Genomic DNA, 18,692 nt, shown 5'->3' with positions numbered 1-18,692 from the left:
AAGGTGAAAATTAGAAAAGAAACCCGCCTGGTCTGGAGAAGAAAATAGATTGCAATAATCATCTCTGACCAAAGAACTGATTGTATCTTCCCCACCAGTTAGGTCAAAGCTGGCGTACAATCAATCAATTGCAAAACCACGAGGGATGACTGCTGTTGAATTAAGTAAACAGCTCCTACGCTAAGATTTTTAGACCTTCGGCTATTTTACAATTAATATTCAGTGAATACAACCAAAGACATTTGCCAATGAGGAAAGAGTCAGGACCCACGCTGAATTATCCGGAGACTCCCCATCTTCCTGGGCTGTGGGGTCGGACACGTGAGCTCAAGGCCTCTCTGTGTCCACAGGCTGCTGTGGAATCTCTCTTCCTGCAACCCCGGCAAATTATCGGGCTCTGCTGGGGTCTGTGAGTGCAGCTCAGTATTTTCTATGATGAAATCAGCTAAGAATTATTATGAAAACAGAAACCCCAGGCTTTCTTTGGGGAGGATATGGAGTTAATAGTCACATCTGTGTTTTTGTCTTGGGATGTCCCAAGGTGAAATTATGATAACTGTAGACCTAACTGCATAGACAAAGCAGGGTCCTGAAAACAAAGCTCTCCTTGGCAGTAGAGACAAAGAATAAATACGGTCTGCTGTCCTCTCCCTCCTCTGAAATACCAGACAGGCTTCAATCCAGGCCGCAGGAAACCAGCTGGGTCACTCCTCTTGATAAATTCTGCCTCCCCTTACCCTCCTCCCCCCCCTCCTCTGCCGCCCCACACCCTGTCTCTGTCTCTCCCACACACACAGGACCTACACCACAGCTCACAGCAACGCTGGATCCTTAACCCACTGAGCGAGGCCAGGGATCGAACCTGCGTCCTCATGGTTCCTAGTGGGATTCAATTCCGCTGCACCACAATGGGAACTCTGGTCCTGTTGCGTTTAGTTCCACCTTGTATTAACCCTCGGAAAGCAGCAAGACTCTCCCGCCAAATGAATTCTATTCTTTTTAACAAAAGCACTTTATCTGTCAAATATTCACTGTCTTTGTCCCTTTCTCTGCTGCCTTTATTTTATTTTATTTTATTTATTTATTTTTTTTTTGTCTTTTTGCCTTTTTTTTCCTAGGGTCGCACCCACTGCATATGGAGGTTCCCAGGCTAGGGGTCTAATCGGAGCTGTAGTCACCTGCCTACACCGCAGCCACAGCAATGCAGGATCCGAGCTGCATCTGCAACCTACACCACAGCTCACGGCAACGCTGGATCCTTAACCCGCTAAGCAAGGCCAGGGATCAAACCTGCAACCTCATGGTTCCTAGTCAGATTCATTAACTACTGCGCCATGATGGGAACTCCAAGTCCTTTCTTGATCTAATGCTAATCTTGTTCTAATGTTACTGTTTACCAGATACTGGGCTAGGCTCCTAGATATATTAGCTCATTTAATCCTCACACAAACCCAATAGGCAGGTATTATTTGGATTCTTATTCTAAAGAAATGCAGGTGGGGCTTAGAGAGCTTGAATCCCCTGTCTCAAGTAGTAAAAACCTCTAAGTGAGGAAGCTGGGCATCAAACCAGCTTAAACACTCTTGAGTTCTGCGTGATCACACTCGCCGTCTCCCCAGCTCTTCTGGCAAAGCGTTTGAGAAGGGAGTTGATTCCACCCAAAGGAAATCTATAGCTTTTGCAGACATTGTGTGGGCTTTCATCTTCACAAAGAGCCATTTTCCAAGGTGGATGCGACTATGATGCTTTTATAACTATTACAACCAGTTGCCCTAGACTGTGTTGACCGTGTGGGAGGGGTACGGAGCCACCTGAGAATTCTGAGTGAAAGCCCATGCGTCGCGGACAGAGCCCCTGACTGCACACACCCTCTGCAGCAGAAACCCCCTCCTTTCCGTCCCCTCCCACGTGTGGTCGTGCCAGTCCCGGAGATGACCGTGTACTACTTGGTGGCCAGGCAGCTGGAGGATGGACTCGGGCGCATCTCTGGGAAGGGGATGCTGTTTCCCAGAGGTCCACCCGCCATAAACACCCTCCCTCGCAGAGGAAGGACGCCGCCTAGGTTTCATCCTTAGAATTTCATCCTGAGTTCCAGGTCTCACACTAATTTACGGACCTCTGAGCATTCCTCCCAAAGTCTGCTGAGCAGTTTTAAATATAAAAGATTACACTCTCCCTCTTCACACGCACACATTTAATGACACGAACGCTCAGACAAAGAGACAGAAACATGACCCCTGGCATCCCTTCCCCTCTCATATTAGTGTAGGCTCCCAGCCTCTTTGGGAAAGAAGGAGGGGAAGGGCCAAGTTTGATAAGGAAACACAACAGCTGCCAAAACGCCAGTGGAACATGAGAGAGCTTCTCCGCGTGGTTTTGGGGGACTTCTGGCTGGGGCTTCAAGAACGCGGCACTGGGCTCCCTTCCCCAGAGGAATTCCCAATGAAGACGGTGGGCACGCCTCCTCCATTGCCTTCTTTGTTTGGAACGATGGAAAACATGAACCAGGAAAGGCATTATGGCCTTTTGGTTTGCATCTGAGAAAGCAGAAACCACACGGGTCTTGCCCACGATCAGACAGCTAGGGGGTGGGACAACCCAGGCTGCAGGATGGGTCCAGCATGGCCATCAGGTCACCACGTAGCTCGGCCTCCGCAGGTCACCCTCTCTGACGTCTTCTCACCGTCCCTGGGCAGCTTGCTTGTAGTTGCCAACAGTCTCTAACTGAAGATGGAGATTTACAAAGGAAAAGAAACCCAAGTCCTTCTTCGACACGTATATACAGCTATAAAAATAAACGTGGAAGTCTTCTCTATTGCTTCTTTATGGAAGTCCTTCCTGGAGAAGAGGGCCCTGCTGGGGACCGTTCATCGCCTTGTTAGGTCTGTATACACATCAAACGCCTTGGTCAGAGCAGGGCCTTCACACAGGGAAATTATTTGCTAAGCATTTCCCACTGTCTCACGTCTTGGCTTGGCAACATCTCCCAGACATAAAGCATCTAGGTTTGGAGGGGAAAAAAACTGGCATTCAGAGATGCGCTCCAGATGTGGAAGAGGACAGCTGTCCTCAAAAGTCGGCACAGGGCCAGCGCTAGACATGCACAGTTCCCAAGCTCCTCTTGCAACATCTCATCACCGTAGCTTCCATAGCACTGAAAAAAAAAGTCCAAAGAGTTGACCAGGTAGCTGAATAAAACGCTCAGAATAAAGGAGCAGCACTCGAAAGCACCTGCCGGGCGGCCCCAGGCTTCGTGGGGGTCACATCCTAGTTCCCAAGGTCCTGCTCACGAAAAGTGGGGTGGGACCCCCTTTTGCATGTTTCCGTCACTCGAAGGACTTCACAGGAAGGATGTCATCTTTGGGGTGGGGCTCGTGCTTCTGTCCAGTGGGACATGGAGCCTTCGACTCGGGAAAAAAACAGCTTGCAGAAATCCTGCTCATACCAGCTCTGTCTTGTGAAGAGTCACTGGCTCCAAGGGCTTATTTGGGGAGGTGACGGGGAGAAAAGCATGTTCTACGACCGGTTTAGAAAAATCTGGAAAAATACTCTGCTGTCGTGCAAACTTCTGAAAAATAAAATCAAGCAAAAGAGAGAAGTTGAGAAGTGAATCAGTGGAAGACTGCGTCCGGCGTCACCTTGATTTAAACTCCAATTCACTTGGCACTAGCTGGACGCGTCTCTGGAAGCCCTTGCGATGTTGGCTGCCCCCCTCACTCTGCAGGGGGCTTTGACGAGTTTGCTGGTACCTCTAAACTGCAACCAGGAGTTGCAGACTGGGGCCGTTTTAAGACCCTACAGTCAGATGCCTGCATAGAGAATCAGTGCCCGTGGAAATGGGCATTTGTCAACCATGAGCTAAAGTTACTCAACTTTCAAATTCACTGCCAGGTAATTCTAATTATCTTCGTATATGCAAATAACTCTAAAGACCAGCTGAATGATCCTTGAGTGAAGGTCAGAGGCCTTATGTCTTTTTATATCCGTGCAGTGAGTGCCTAGCACAATGCTGTCTACACAGTGGGTGCTCCCCGGAGTTTTTTTGTTTGGTTTGGTTTTTTTTGTTTTTTGTTTTTTGTTTTTTTTTTGCTTTTTAGGGTTGCACTTGTGGCATATGGAAGTTTCAATGCTAGGGTCGAACCAGAGCTGCAGCTGCCAGCCTATACCACAGCCACAGCCATGCAGAATCTGAGCCATGTCTGTGACCTATACCATAGCTCAGGGCAACACCAGATCCTTAACCCTCATGGATACGAGTCAAGTTCCCTACCGCTGAGCCACAACAGGAACTCCCTCCCTTAGTCTTTTAACTGACTGATGTCTAAAATAGCAACCAAAGGAGTTCGCCTTGTAGCTCAGCAGGTCAGGAACCCAAGCATCTGTGAGGATGTGGGTTCAATCCCTGACCTTGCTCAGTGGGTTAAGGATCCAGTGCTGCCACAAGCTACAGCACAAGTTGCAGATGCAGCTTAGATCTGGTGTTGCTGTGGCTGTGGCTGGCAGATGCAGCTCCAATTCAACCCCTAGCCCAGGGACCTTCCATATGCCGCAGGTCCAGCCCTAAAAAGCACACCCACCCACCCACTCACCCACCCCCATACACACAAACAGCAACCAGAGAGATGAGTTCTGGGCCAGAGAATCAAGTAAGTGAATAGAAGGGCCCAGTGGGCTATAAGAACCAGCCCCAGTAGCTCCTGGGCCACCCCTGTCCTGGTCACCACATAGCCAGCACTTCCTGAGCCTACTGAGACACGTGGGACAGATCACTTCCTAGTGGTCAGGGCCCAGAGCTGGCCCTGCTCCTCCACAACCACTGTCAACCCAGCTGAGCAGCCACGAAGAAAGAGGCCTGGGGGGCAGAGAGGTCTTTAGGCCGGAGTCTGCAACCCACAGCTCAAGGGCACGTCAAGGACACCCAAGTACCAGCCAGCTGTCCTTCACCTCAGGCTACTTACTCCCTGTGTACCGCTGGCTTTTGAGGGTTAATTCTTAAAAGTGGTGGAAGTACCAAAATCATAAGAGGGAATCTCTCAGAGAAAAGATTCAAGGGAAGGGGGAGGAGACGGATCCATCACTGGAGTGGCCGGGCCACCCACAGGGAGAGCAGCTTCTGCCCCAGGACGGTGCATGCACAGCCTTCCACTTTCCGCCGTGACTCCCAGGCCCACTGGGGCTTCCGCGGGCTCTCGCGGCATTCCACAAACTTCCTTCACCTGTTCTACTTCATCTTCTCTTCCCAGTGCTCTGTGCACAGCCAGCAGGTAGAAAACGAGCTGGGACCTTCCCGCAGGGACTCTCACCATCTGGGGGCCTCAATATTCAATGATTCACACCTGCTACAAAAGGCATTTGAAGTGGGGCCCCCAGGTGATTTTTCATAATAATAGATGTTTTTAAAAAGACACTTACGCAGGTGAAAATGATGAGTGTTAAGTAGAAAGTGACCAGAGCCAACAGCAGGACAATCTCAGCTCTGTATTTCTTAAAAGTATCTTCTTTGCGTCCCTTAGAGCATCCTTAAAAAAGAAAGAAAACACCAAAATATGAAGGGCTTTTCTACCAGGATGGGGGAAAAAAAGCTAAGAATGCTTTGTTGCGGCTTTCTAAAGTCCTATTTGTCTCACAATCCCACCCTCACATCTGTGTGGTTGGGAAGGACGACAGCAATGATGGCATCAACGGCAGGCGGTGGCAGCACCCAGCGCTCACTCTCCCTCTGTGCCTGGCTGGCGTGCAAAAGGGTTGACATACAGCATCTTGCTGAATCTTCAGAGGCCGGTCTGAGGGTCCCCAACTTACAGAAGAAGGTGTCAAGGTTCAGAGAGGCTAAGGGGCCATGGCAGGTGGCAGAGCTGCCCCGCGATTGTGGAACAAGTGGATGCGTCTTGGTGGATGGGTCTTTGCAGAACCGTCAAAGCTTTGCAAAGTATTAAAGTGCCAAGGTCAGCAGCAAAGGAAGCGACGACAGAACAGCTCCCTGGGGGCTGCTAAAGGCTGTGGCTGCAGCGCTGAGGGGATCAAGTGCAGGAGGAAGGAAGCCTTCGACCCAGGAGGGGCCAGGGCTGGAAGAGCCTCCCCTCTCCAGCAAGACCTCCTGCGTGCCGTTTGGGGTCGTGAGGCTGCTCCAGTCATCGAATGCAATGGTGGGAGCAGGTGGAGGGCAGGTCGAAGGGGAGTCCAACCCAGGGACCACGGATGGGCCTCCAGAGAGCTGTCCACCCCGGAAACCGGATTCAGAATTTTGTGCAATGGTCTGGAGGTGGATTCTCACAGAGGTCTGTGACCTCAGAAGAGAAAGGCTGAAAGTCCTGACAGTTCCAACATTTATCAAGCTCTCAGTCCCCCCAGACACTGGACTGAGCATTTCAGTGCAGCATCTATTCAACCTTCACCACCAGCATGTCGTAGATATTATTATTATCACCATGTGAGAGATGAGAAAACTGAGGCTAAGAGTCAGTCAGAGGTTTGCCTAAGGTCACACGCTAATGAGCCGCTGAGTTAATATTTGAACCAGATCCAAGGGACTCTCAGTCTGGCCACTTAACCTGTTGGCAGAACCACCTTCAAAAAGGAAAAGGAAGCAAACCAGCGGCCCTGTTCCTTTCCTTTCTGCTGCCCCGCAGGACAGGCCTGCCCTCTCTGTCCTTCCTGCCAGGTGGCTTCCAGTTCTCACTCAGGTGAATGACACCCCTGAGAGCCCACTGCAGCAGGGGGTGCATCATGTCAGGTGTTGGAAGTGCCACAAAGACAAAGAGATTAAGAAGGAGATGGGGTGGGGGTGTGTGGGTAAGGCTGTGAACCAAATCCAAATACTGACCGCTAAGCAGCCACCGTGTTCCTGCACATCCAGGAACACGGCCTTGAGTCAGAGCCCTTTCAGTTTTTCCACAGAAAGAGAACGGAGCCATTGTACCAAGCCCAGGACTCTGAAGCAACCTGTTTGTCATTTCAAGCCTCAGCCACTAACAAGATCTGTGCAAAAGTCAAATGCAAGAGGTATTTTAAGCTACACGGAAAAAAAGTTATGAAGAAAAAGTCCAAGGAGATACTCCTTGTCTCAACCCTCAATTCTTGGTCTTACTGCACAGAGCAGAAACGTGCATTCTGCCACGAGCACTGGGTTTTCTTGCTGTACTTGATTTTTGGCCTGAGTTGGAGTTTTGGGAAATCCAATCACCGTGAAGTGAGAGGGAAATGCTAGTCTCACGTTAAGGTGAAAAGGTGGAAACACGGGGTGGTTCCCTTAAGCCAGCTTAGAAAGCCCCAAGCGAGCAGAATATCAGGCAGTTATCTGATCTATTCGGGACGACACAGTTTCTCTGTCTTCCAACAATTAGACTTGCATACTTCCTATGGGCTCCTAAGGGCTTGTCTATGAAGAAACCACAGCTAGATTTACTTGTCTGACTACATCTGGCATCCACCCCAGTCAGGCTGGGGTAGATCTGGCCATGTAAAAACAAGAAAAAAGAAAACGTAAAAGGAAAGCAAAGGAAGTTGACATCCTTGCAGCAGGATGTAGCTTTTAGCCACAGAGGTGATCCAACGCTTGCAAAATTAAAACTCCAATTGAGAGGGACCCACGAGCGTGCACCTGCGTTCCGAAAGGAGATCACCTCACCTGTCACTTTCAAGATCACGGTGCCGCTGAGGTTTCTCTGGGTCTCCGGGTCCTCCAGAGTGCAGCGGTAGGCCCCCGAGTTGCAGCTGGTAGTGTTCTGGATCTTCAGAGAATACAGCCTCCCACTGGGGGCCCCCGAAGAGCCATTCTGGAGAGCGGACCGCAGCTCTTCCCCGGGCACCTCCAGGCTCTCTGCACGGCCGCCGGACAGCTGTTCAGGGAGAAGCACATCCCGTGATGCCCTGCACCAGCACCTGCACCCACCAGGCCCCCGCACCGAGCTTCCACCTCTCGGTTTCACGAAATCCATCCTCAGCTAACTGTTTTAAAACAAGAAACTGTGTGTGTCTGTACGCGCCGGGGGAGAAGGAGAGAAACGAGGACGCTCCTCTAAGGCACCGTCTAGTTTGGAGCAAGATCAGGACTGCGTGTCTGGATCCTTTGCAGCCCAGCTTCTACTCTCTGGGAAGTGTCCCTGTTGATGACAACAGTGTGTCACTGACGACTGCGCCACGAAGTGGGTGAATCACCCTGAATCACCCACTGTTGCTGGCTGTTCTCTGTTCAACGTTCTTTTGTTTACTTCAGATGCCAACTCACCCAATTGACTGATTCTCATTTCTGTAGCCCAGCCTTTTGTTAGGAAACGTTCCTGAATCTGTTAAGGTCATGGCCGGACAACTCAATGAAAAACAGATGCAGATGAGCCACACCTTCCGTGAGCAGTCACCCTGTTCTCCAGAGACTGCACCCCTGTGGGGTCACCCATGACATCTCAGGATGTACCACGCTGACCACCCCCCCCTCCCCGACACCCGCTAAGGTGGGAAGACAGCTGAAAACAGCACCACGTGGAGATGTCACATGCAAGCCACTTGGTAATCATAGCAAGATATATATGGAAGGACAGGTCGGGCTGCAACCACTGAACCCAGGATGGACCAGCCTGCCTGGGGTAGACGCCAAACATAGTAGAACTAATCTGGCTGGTTTTCTTTTCCACAACTATCTTTGCCATTAAACCGGTGGGGTCTTTCCTTCACCTCCTACTTCCAAGATTGGGCACACAGCACATTCATCACCGAGTCTTTCCCCTGGTGTACGTGTGTGTGTGTGTGTATACACACATACACACATATGTATGTACACACTCATAGCATATGGAAGTTCCCAGGCTAGGGGTCTAACTGGAGCTATAGCTGCCAGCCTACACCACAGCCACAGCAATGTGGGATCCTTAACCCAGTGAGGCCAAGGATTGAACCTGCATCCTCATGGATACTAGTCAGGTTCAATACCACTGAGCCATGACACGAACTCTTCCCGTGTGTGTGTGTGTGTGTGTATTTTTTTAATTAAAATTTTTTAAAGATTTTTATTTTTTCTGATAGTTGATTTATAATGTTGTGTCAATTTCTGCTGTTCCCCCAGTATATTTTTAATTTGCCTAGTTAACTTGCCCATTGATTCTCCACTGAAATGTTTTAAAGCTTCTAAAACTGATTTACACAAACAGTAAAGCCAGTCATACACTGCTCAAGAGCTGGGTGGCTGGGACCAGCAGGGAGCCTGGGATTCAGCAGCACACCCTCCCTGTCCCCAGCATGGTGTCAGCACCAAAGAGCCATCTTAGGAAGAGGCACCAGTCGTCAGGCTGTCTTTGGTTGCACCTGCTGATGTTTCGTCTCCTGTGCAGGGAGCATCTGACAACTCCTCTCCTCACCAAAGGGGACCAGTGCAGGGACACAGACAAGCAAGGGATAAGGGGACTATTGGTTTGGCAGAGATGGCCCAGGGCAGAACACAGACACACAAACGCACACTTGGGTACACACCCCCTGATTAATTAAGCTGGGGGTGCACATCCAGGGCCACGGGAAGCTCTGGTCCCGCGTCCTCGTTAGCATTCCTGTGGAGTGGGCGGCAGAGACATCTGGTGGCAGATTTATGGTTCCTGCAAGAAACCCTGCTTCATCCCCTCCTTGCACTGGGCTGAGGCTAATGGCTTTTCTCAGGCCCAGTCTATGAACATAAAGCCCACTTCTTGATGCGTCTGCCTGTGTTGAAAGGTTCCTTTCCAAATAATCAAGGATCTACAGACTGCCGCGTTTAGGTATTCAAAAATAAAGCAACACAACATCAGCAACAAAAGGAGGTGTGGCCCAGGAATCTTAGGCATCCAACTGACTCTAGAACCCTTCTGATTTACCCCATTTTTCCCTTTTCAAGCCCAATTAAACCACTGGCTTCAGCCTTACCAAGTATGCATGCCTCTCCCCTGCTTTGCTGCCTGGCGGAAGTGTTCCCTTCTCCCAGCTCCTGAGGGGTCAGGTAACTGGGACTCTCCAGGGCCAATCTCTTCCAAGCTCCCCCTCCAACCCCCAAGGCCAGTCTGAACTAAGTAACTCCGCTCCATCTCTGCAGTCCCCAAGATGCTGTCTCATGCTGCTTTTCTTTTCTGAATTAACTTCCAAATGTGTTCAACTCAGATTTTCCTCTAATAGATTCCACTGGAACTCAGTTTTGCTAGAAGACCCTGTATCCAAAAAGATGGCAACTTGGCTGCAACAATCATTTTGATATTATCTACCTCTGGTTTTCTCCTTGGGAGGGGGGGCCCCCTCCCTCAACTCAAAAAGGCCTGTCTGGAAGTCAAGATCAAAATCCCCCTGGAGCTGGTGGAAATTTAAACCATTGTGCTCATTTTCATAAAGATGACTCCGATATCACGCAGGCTGCAGGGAACGAGGTGTTGGTAACCAGAACTGGCTGGCAGTGGCTTTCTGCCTATTGACAAAGGAGAATTCACTTTAAAAATGGGCAGTAACAACAAAAAGTAGTTTATGTGATGGTCAGATTTCCACGGGCCCCTGGCAAAACCTCCAGTAAGCCTCTGGTTCCTTTCAAATGGCAAAGCAAAGGCGGGGTGAGATCATGAGAAGGAAAGTGAGAAGAAGCTGGGGAAAGTCAAAACAAAGAACCCCAGAGCAGCCTGCAGGATTCTGACTTGCTAAACCACCACGGCCATCAGTGGGACTGGGACAAAATATCTCAGCTCTCATGGGCTTATCTTCCAATGGCCCTTTCCTGGATCTTCCTGAAAAATCCAGAACACTAAACTCGAGAGCTCGATTGCCAACGTAATGTGCCCGATAACTAACTCCAACAAAGAGAACTGCCTGTGCATTTCCACGGTGCACTGGGAAATAGCTCAGAGCCTGCCCTTTAGCTTCGAGCTACAGGTAGGAAGGTGCCTATCGTGCCTTCCTCGTGGCATATTAAGATACACCTTCTTACGGAACACAGGCTGGGGAACCTGGGATTTGCCTGCAGCTGCGGAAACCGCTCTCATTTTTATGTTAATGTCACATGATTAGGATGGGAGTCCACTGCTAGCTGTACCAAGAGACATCATGCAAAAATCCAGATTTGTGGGAGTTCCCTCTGTGGCTCAGCAGGTAACGAAGCTGACTAGCCTCCATGAGGAGGCAGGTTTGATCCCTGGCCTCGGGCTCAGTGGGTTAAGGATCCGGCGTTGCCGTGAGCTGTGGTGTCGGTCGCTGACGTAGCTCGGATCCAGCATTGCTGTGGCTGTGGCTGGCATCTGTAGCTCCAATTCGACCCCTAGCCTGGGAACTTCCATATGCTGTGGGTGCAGCCCTAGAAAGCCAAAAAAAAAAAAAAGTTCAGCCCATCAACCTCAGCATGGAGGCTAAGCAGCCATCACTTGGGCCATCTTTGGCTTCGTCTGGTTTTCTGAGTTCTTAAAAACCTCTAAGCTGGCTCAAAATCAACCCCTGGCAAGAACGACTCTTTAAACATTCCAAATCTGAAAGTGTTTCATTGCCTCTCTGCAAAAGCACTTTAGGAAATAGTAATTTATAACAAAAGAAACCCTCGGATTCCTTCACAGCCGAGTACAACTGACGGGGACTATTCACTGCACACGTGGCTGCACGGATGCCTCATCGGGCTGAACCACGACTCGGGGCAGGCAAACGAATTCCTCAAACACTCATCCCAATTACATTTTTAAAATCCACATTCTGTGTATTAACTCTTAATGCTGACACATTCTCTCTTTCTGATTGAATTAGAAAAGGGCAAACTATAAGACATCTTCTTTTCAGAAAGCCTACAGACTTTTGACTTGTCTCAAGGCCTCCAATTTGACTTAATAATTTAAATAGTATATTCCTGCCCTAAGACGGAGATTTGACCTTAAGGAAACCACAAGCCCTAAATTAAAATAAACTCTCCTTAATTTGCTGAATACTAAATCAAGCAAACACAAGTACTAATTTTAAAGGCATATGAATTAAGTAGGTTTTTTTTAAATAGTGGACAAATTTCAACGAGAGAGAAGTAAATCAAATAGATAACTAAACATGGCTGAAACTGAACCAATATGTCAGTCAAAATCCCTATTGTAGAAAGAGATTTTTTTAGAAGTTTACATAATTTTATCCAAATACATGCTAACTTCCTAGATTACCATATTTGTATATAAGAAGACAATTGCGGGAGTTCCCGTTGTGCGCAGTGGAAACGAATCCAACTAGGAATCATGAGATTGTGGGTTTGATCCCTGGCCTCAAGGATCTGTTGTTGCCATGAACTGTGGTGTAGGTGGCAGACGCAGCTCGGATCTGATGTTGCTGAGGCTGTGGCGTAGGCCGGCAGCTACAGCTCCAACTGGACCCCTAGCTGGGAACCTTCATATGCCACGGGTGTGGCCCTAAAAGAAAAAAAAAAAAAAAAAGAAAGACAACAAAAACAAAACAAAACAAAAAAGAAGACAACTGCTCCATTCCTAAAGCAAAGAATTTTGACTTCATAACCTTGAAATCCAAATTTATCGTACATGAGATCTGTGAAGAATGTGATAGGAAATTAAGAGAAAAGAGATTTTTTTGGAGGGGAAAAATATATGCACATATATCTGCATATAAATATTTAATCCAACAATTTAATTAAGCATATTTAAAGGAATGGACTTTAAGTACTTAAAGGTGGCATTAAATTAATCTGATATATTCCAATCACATTGAACGGTTTTTTTTTAATGGCATTTCTCATGCACTAACATTCATGTACCTCGGTCTCTAACTCAATTAAAGTGCCAATATATTCCCCATTCATCATAAAAACAGCTCTTTATAACGTGCAAAATAGTTTGGCTCAGAGGTTGATGTCATAATGAGGGTAGAATGTACGAGCATTAACATCGCTTTTTTTCTAAGTGTAGTTTTATTGGAAAAATGATTTTCCACTTTGAAATTTACTGGGTCTAACAGACAGAGCTAGAGTTATGGCTGTTAACAGGAGTTACGAGTATGGCAGAGGCAACATAATTAAGAGCACAGGCTTTGGAGCTAGACAGACCTGGAAACAAACCCCAGCCCCACCATGATTAGCTCTGCTCTTGGCCAACAGACCGAACAGCTCTCAGGTTCTGTCTGCTCCACTGAGATGGCGGGAGGGAGAGGAGAGGGTAAGAAGATCTCGCAAAGCTGGTATGAAGATACCTATGATGTGGTCGGTGGACACTGTAGCATCTGTAGTGTCAATCACACAGGAAGCCCTATAAATGTTACCACTCTCTCTTGTTTTTCACAGCTAAGGCTTTGTTCAGCATTCTAAAATAGTTCCCTGTACATAAGACATATGGAAGAAATATTTACAACAACAACAAAGTATTTACTGAATGAATGACTGAATTTTAAAAGCAATGAGGGAATTACAAGGGCACTGGCTCTGGAATCAGAAGGCCTGCTGTCAGGCCCCAGCTTCACCACCTTTTAGCGGGGTCATAGTTGGGAAATCACTTCACCTCTGATGCTGGTTTCCTCATCGGTAATCACTTTCCTTACCTCGTGGTTTTATTTTAAGAATCAAATGAAAAAACACACAGCAGTGCTTTACTACCGGTAATGTTGGTAAGAGAAGTGCTCAATGCATCCGACAGCTCTCCCCTCCTCCCACCCCTGCAGGCCTTCCTTCCGGCTGATACCTCCAGTCTACTCTGGGACAAAGCTGTTCTAGAAGAGTCCCAATGTCTCCTCTAAGGAGGAATTATTTTTCTACCCCCAGGGTCTCCAAAATAGCCACAACATTCTGGGTTTTCTAAAGCACCATCATAACTTGAAAAAACTCACATGCTATCACATATATGGAATCTGACATACGGCACAAAGGAACCTATCTACAGAAAAAGAAAGAAAAAAAAAAAACCACACAAACTCATAGACATGGAGAACAGACTTGTGGTTGCCAAGGGGGAGGGAGAGGGAGTGGGATGGCCTGCGAGTTTGAGGTCAGTAGATGCAAACTACTGCATCTGGAGTGGATAAGCAATGAGATCCTGCTGTATAGCAGAGGGACCTGTATCTGGTTACTTATGATGGAACAGGATGGAGGATAATGTGAGAAAAAGAAGGTATATAAATGTATACATATGCATATAACTGGGTCACTTTGCTACACAGCAGAAATTGACAGAACACTATAAATCAACTATAATTTTTAAAAATTAAAACAAAAATAACTGGCGAAAACTCACTGGAACTGGGATTCAAAGGCAATGTTAGAGTACTCATTGTTCAGGCCAACCATCCTTCGTCTATCGGCTGCCATGGGTCCTGCTGGATCTGGAAGGGACACCCTTACCAGCTCTGAGTTCGTGTCCTTCAGAGGGCACTACATCTGGTTCTTGCCTCCAGCCTGACCTCTGTGATACAGAGACTGGTTCTGATGGGTTTATGACCCAATCGAAGCCACCTAAGTATAATGACATATTGGCTGAGATAGAAGACGCACAATCCCTTCCCTTTGCACTTGATCCTGGGAGGGCAGCCAAGTCTGCAGGGATCAGCTACTGTCTCACTGCCACGTGGAGGCTGATAATAAACCAACACGAAGGAAGTAAACGTTGAGAGACAGGGAGATACCAGGCCCTGAGAATATTCAGGAACCTGCAAATCTAGCTGGACCTGAACTGAGTGGCTTAAACAACAGAAATTTATTCTCTCGTGGTTTTGGAGGCCAAAAGTCCACTATCATGGATCCAGCAAGGCTCTAGGAGAGAGTCTGTCTCGTGCCTCACCCTGAGCTTCTCAGCTGCTGGAAACTGGCTTGTCGACAAATCACTCCAATCTCTGCCTCAATCCTCACGTGCTGTTCTCCCTGTGTGTCTGTATCTGTGTCTCTGTTTTCTCCTCTCATAAGGACACCAGTTCTTGGATTTGGGGCCCACCCTAATCAAGTCTGACCTCCCTTTAACCTGACCATATCCACACAAAAAAATCCTATTTCCCAATAAGGTCCTACTCGCAGACCAGGGCTTGGGACTGAGATGTATCTTTTTGTGGGACACCAGTAAACCCACGACACCGGCCGTAGCTGAACTATATTTTGATTTTAAAAATTGTTTATTTCAATTATATAAAGCAATATATTCCCTTTTCTTTAGGCTAGTTTTTTTTAATCTTTTTTTTAATTGAAGTATAGTTGATCCTTTCAGCTAGTTTTGACTGGATCATAGCTCTTCATAACCATAAGACTTTCAGCTGATAGGCATACCCTGCCTGGCTCCATACATGAACATGGCACCTGGGGGGCAACCTCTGCACAGCTCTGGCCCCAAGGCCAGTCCTGCTTTGTCCCTCAGGCTTCCTGTCCCCCAACTCCCTGGGGAAGGCGACACCAGGACCTGGCTGGAGACAGAACCTTGGTTCCCCACAAATGACCTGGTGAGTCAGGTCCAAGATAAACATGAACACCTTGCCTATGACAACCAGCATCTGTCTTTTGTGGGGTTTTTTGCCTCTTTAGGGTCGTACCTGAGGCATATGGGGGGCTCCTAGGGTAGGGGTCCAATTGGAGTTATAGCTGCCAGCCTAACCACAACCATGGCAACAAGGGATCCGAGCCGCATCTGTGACCTAGAGACCTACACCACAGCTCATGGCAACGCCGGCTCTTTAACCCACTGAGCGAGGCCAGGGATCGAACCTGCAACCTCATGGTTCCCAGTTGGATTTGTTTCCACTGTGCCACAACGGGAGCTCCAGCATCTGGCTTTTCCCATAGGTTTTTCCCATCTGGACCAACAATCCCAGACAACTACCCACTCTTCTCTGGCTCTTAGGTCTGCACCAGAACTAAATGACTCACTTAGGAATTGGACTAAGGTATACCCTAGTCCAAAAACAAAAATTAAAAAAATATGCTTCTGGGTGTAAAGAATCTAGGGAAGTCCCTCAGTCCAACTCTGGTAGAAAATGTGGGGTTATTCCAAGAGTAGCCAGGGAGGGGTTAGGGAGACAGGTTCAGACGGGGGAGCCCCGTTTAGGTAATGAATCTCTTTGTGGCCCTGTCCGACATCAAACTTTCCTTGATGTCACTGAGACCTGCTTCTAACTTCCTCTTCTTTGTGCAGTGACATAACCAAGTACAGAACTAAGATAATCCAGCCCTCATGTGATTCGGGTTCCCCCTTTTATTTATGGAAAACAAGAGTTTGCAGTTTTTTCTACTTAACTCTCAGCTGCCTGTTTCCTCCCTGCCCTCTTCCAAGCTGGAAGACAGCAACTTCACTCTGTCTCACCATGATGGAAAAATCTGAGGGAGCCTTTGGTTCCATCTGGCTGGGCCTTCTGCTATAGCCCCCTCTTCTGTAGCTCTGTCCACTCTCCCCCAGAACCCCATGGACAACAGGACTAGTGACCAAGAGAGGAGGCGAGGTGGCTCCCAGAACGGGGTCCAGTCTTCTGGAGCTACCCTGATGGCAGTTTCACTGGAATGGAAGACTAAAGCTTCCTCCGTGACTCATATTCTAGTCTGAATTACAGTCTGTCTCTCACCCCAAGAAACAGGATTTTCTTCTGACACAGCCTTCATTACGTTGTCCTCTTTGCTTAAACACTTTCAAAGACTCCTTGCTGTTGAAAGGATAAGCTCAAGCCCTTACCTTTAGCATTCAGGGGGTCTTCATGATCTGTCCCCAGCCTGCTCTCTGGTATCACCTCTCAGGCCTCTCTCTGCAGTGTAATTCTCCCTTCTACATGGTCAGTTTTCCATCGATTCCCCAAACGCTTGTGGGTTCCTGGGTCTGTGTCTTTTATGGTCCCCTGGCAAAAGTTTTCAGCTGGTCCTGGGATAGCCACTGCCAGGCCCAGGACTTGGCATGCATTTGGGACACAGAAATATTTACTAAACGATGAAAATGTAGACACGAGAGACATCTGAAAACTAACCTTATGTCTTTCACAGTCTGACCTAAAGGTTATTGGACCAGGTCAAGCAGTAGAGTGCTGGTGCGCATGGCAGGATTTTTTTTTTTTTTTTTTTTTTTTTGCTGCTGCGAACACACACATGGTTTTCTCATCTCAGTGTTTCTGGGTTTCTATGCCTAACGTAGAAACATCTTTTTCTTCTAAAATATCTCCAATCTATCTTAAAATGGACAGCATTCTAGAGTCTGGTAAGTGCAGTGAACGGCATGCATTGTCTCCTTCATGGGTCCATCAGGGTTGGTGGCTGCATAGATGCCACCTGTCCAGGCCATTCATCAACCCTACCCGCTTCTAAGGCTCCTCTTTAGTGCCTCCTTATCACACAAGATGGTAGAGACAGAAAGTATGACTCTTCTGAATAGGAGATCAGCAACAAATTGAAGACAAGCAATATCCTTGTAGCTACTATTCTGGAGCTTTCAAAGCAGCTTCATGCAAGCCATAAGCCTGCTCTCCCTTGGTTTCCAGGAGAGCCCAGGACCTGCCACAGCTGTGGCTCTTCTAAATATTATAAAGTTCAAGTCTGCTCTAGTCTCTGAAATCATAGTCTTACTTCCCCTTTCTCCCTTCCTTTGGAAATCATCTAAAAAGGGCACTTGTCTTGTGACGCATCTCTGGTCTCGCCCCTGCAGTGTCACCCTGAGACGACACTATAGATCCTCTTTCATTTTGCATCAACCTGTTGGGCTCCTAGCACAACACAAGATTGTACTGCCTTTCCCTTGTAAATAACACTTGTTATCATCAGTGGCCAACTTCAACCATGCTCAACCACTCTACCCATCCGGTGCCATCCATCCTCTCCCTCTACATCCAGTGCAGCCCCATTAAAGAGAGCCTGAACCCAGAGATGTTCCACTTCAAGGACAGATGTGGTCCTTTAATGGCTGTTCCTACTCTCAAAAGATGCAGGATCGTGCTATGACCCTCTTGTGCTAGAACCTAACCCAAGGTCACTGCCAATGGATGAAGAGTTCTGGCCCAAAGTCTATTTGCTTCAAAATATCTCGAAATACCTCCCCCAACAACCACGACCTATTCACAATCTTAGTAGCTAAGTGTAATGGATATATTACATTGACTTTTCTTCTCGATCATTCATTCTGCCTTAAAAGATGTAATATCGGAAGGGACGAGGGGAGGCCCACCGCTGGATCCCATTTGGGAAGACGTCAGTCCATAGGAAAGAAGAGCCAGGCTAACAGGAACTGGGTTATCTCTGCTGATTCCTGGCTCCACCTTGGAGCCCCTGTATATACCTACATCAAAGGGACAGTACAGTCCCCTGTCACTGTGGCTCTGAAACAGAGAGAATGCAACGGACACTGTCGCTTCCCAGCTCACCCTAATGCTGCAAACACTAACTGGACACTGCCTGCTTTGAGTCTTTTGGTAAAAGCCACATGATAAGAAACACATGGTTTACATGGGTTCTTTTGTTAATCCCAAGTAATCAGTGCCAACTGGCCAGTGGCAGGATGCTCAGTGGTGCTGGAGAACAGAGTGGTAAATGGATTTTTAAATTGTGAGTCATTATAACCGTAATTGTGATGTGCAGAAGGCCTGTAAGAATGTGATTCAATCTGGCGGACGGTGAAAACCCACACCCCAAGGGACTCTCTGCTTTACTTGTCCAGCACGCAGCCCACAACTGTGCAAAGCGGTTTTACAAATAACCCTACTGAGGATGCAGCTAGGCCGGCTGTGGGCACCAGGCTTAAATTCCCTCACTTTATAGCAACCTCTCCGCTTCACTGAAACATTTGACA

At 47.9% G+C, this 18,692-nt stretch overlaps 1 protein-coding gene across 3 annotated transcripts in view; it reads right to left on the bottom strand.

The window, feature by feature from the left end:
- Positions 2,177–18,692, bottom strand: part of CD83 (CD83 molecule) — a 39,847-nt gene continuing 23,331 nt past the window's right edge. For 2 of the 3 annotated variants that reach the window (XM_021100200.1, XM_001928655.5), the window contains 3 exons: positions 7,628–7,838; positions 5,413–5,519; positions 2,177–3,568 (listed from right to left, as the gene is read on the bottom strand). In XM_021100200.1, the coding sequence (XP_020955859.1) occupies positions 3,440–3,568; positions 5,413–5,519; positions 7,628–7,838 (447 nt within the window). In that variant the 3' untranslated portion in view covers positions 2,177–3,439. The remainder of the gene's footprint in view (positions 3,569–5,412; positions 5,520–7,627; positions 7,839–18,692) is intronic. The other variant, XM_005665590.3, reaches the window with a different exon arrangement.

This window comes from Sus scrofa, chromosome 7 (assembly GCF_000003025.6).
Source record: "Sus scrofa isolate TJ Tabasco breed Duroc chromosome 7, Sscrofa11.1, whole genome shotgun sequence".
In the NCBI taxonomy this organism is placed as follows: Eukaryota; Metazoa; Chordata; class Mammalia; order Artiodactyla; family Suidae; genus Sus; species Sus scrofa.
The sequence above is the reverse complement of the archived record's forward strand: the minus strand, read 5'-3'. Positions and strand labels throughout refer to the sequence as shown.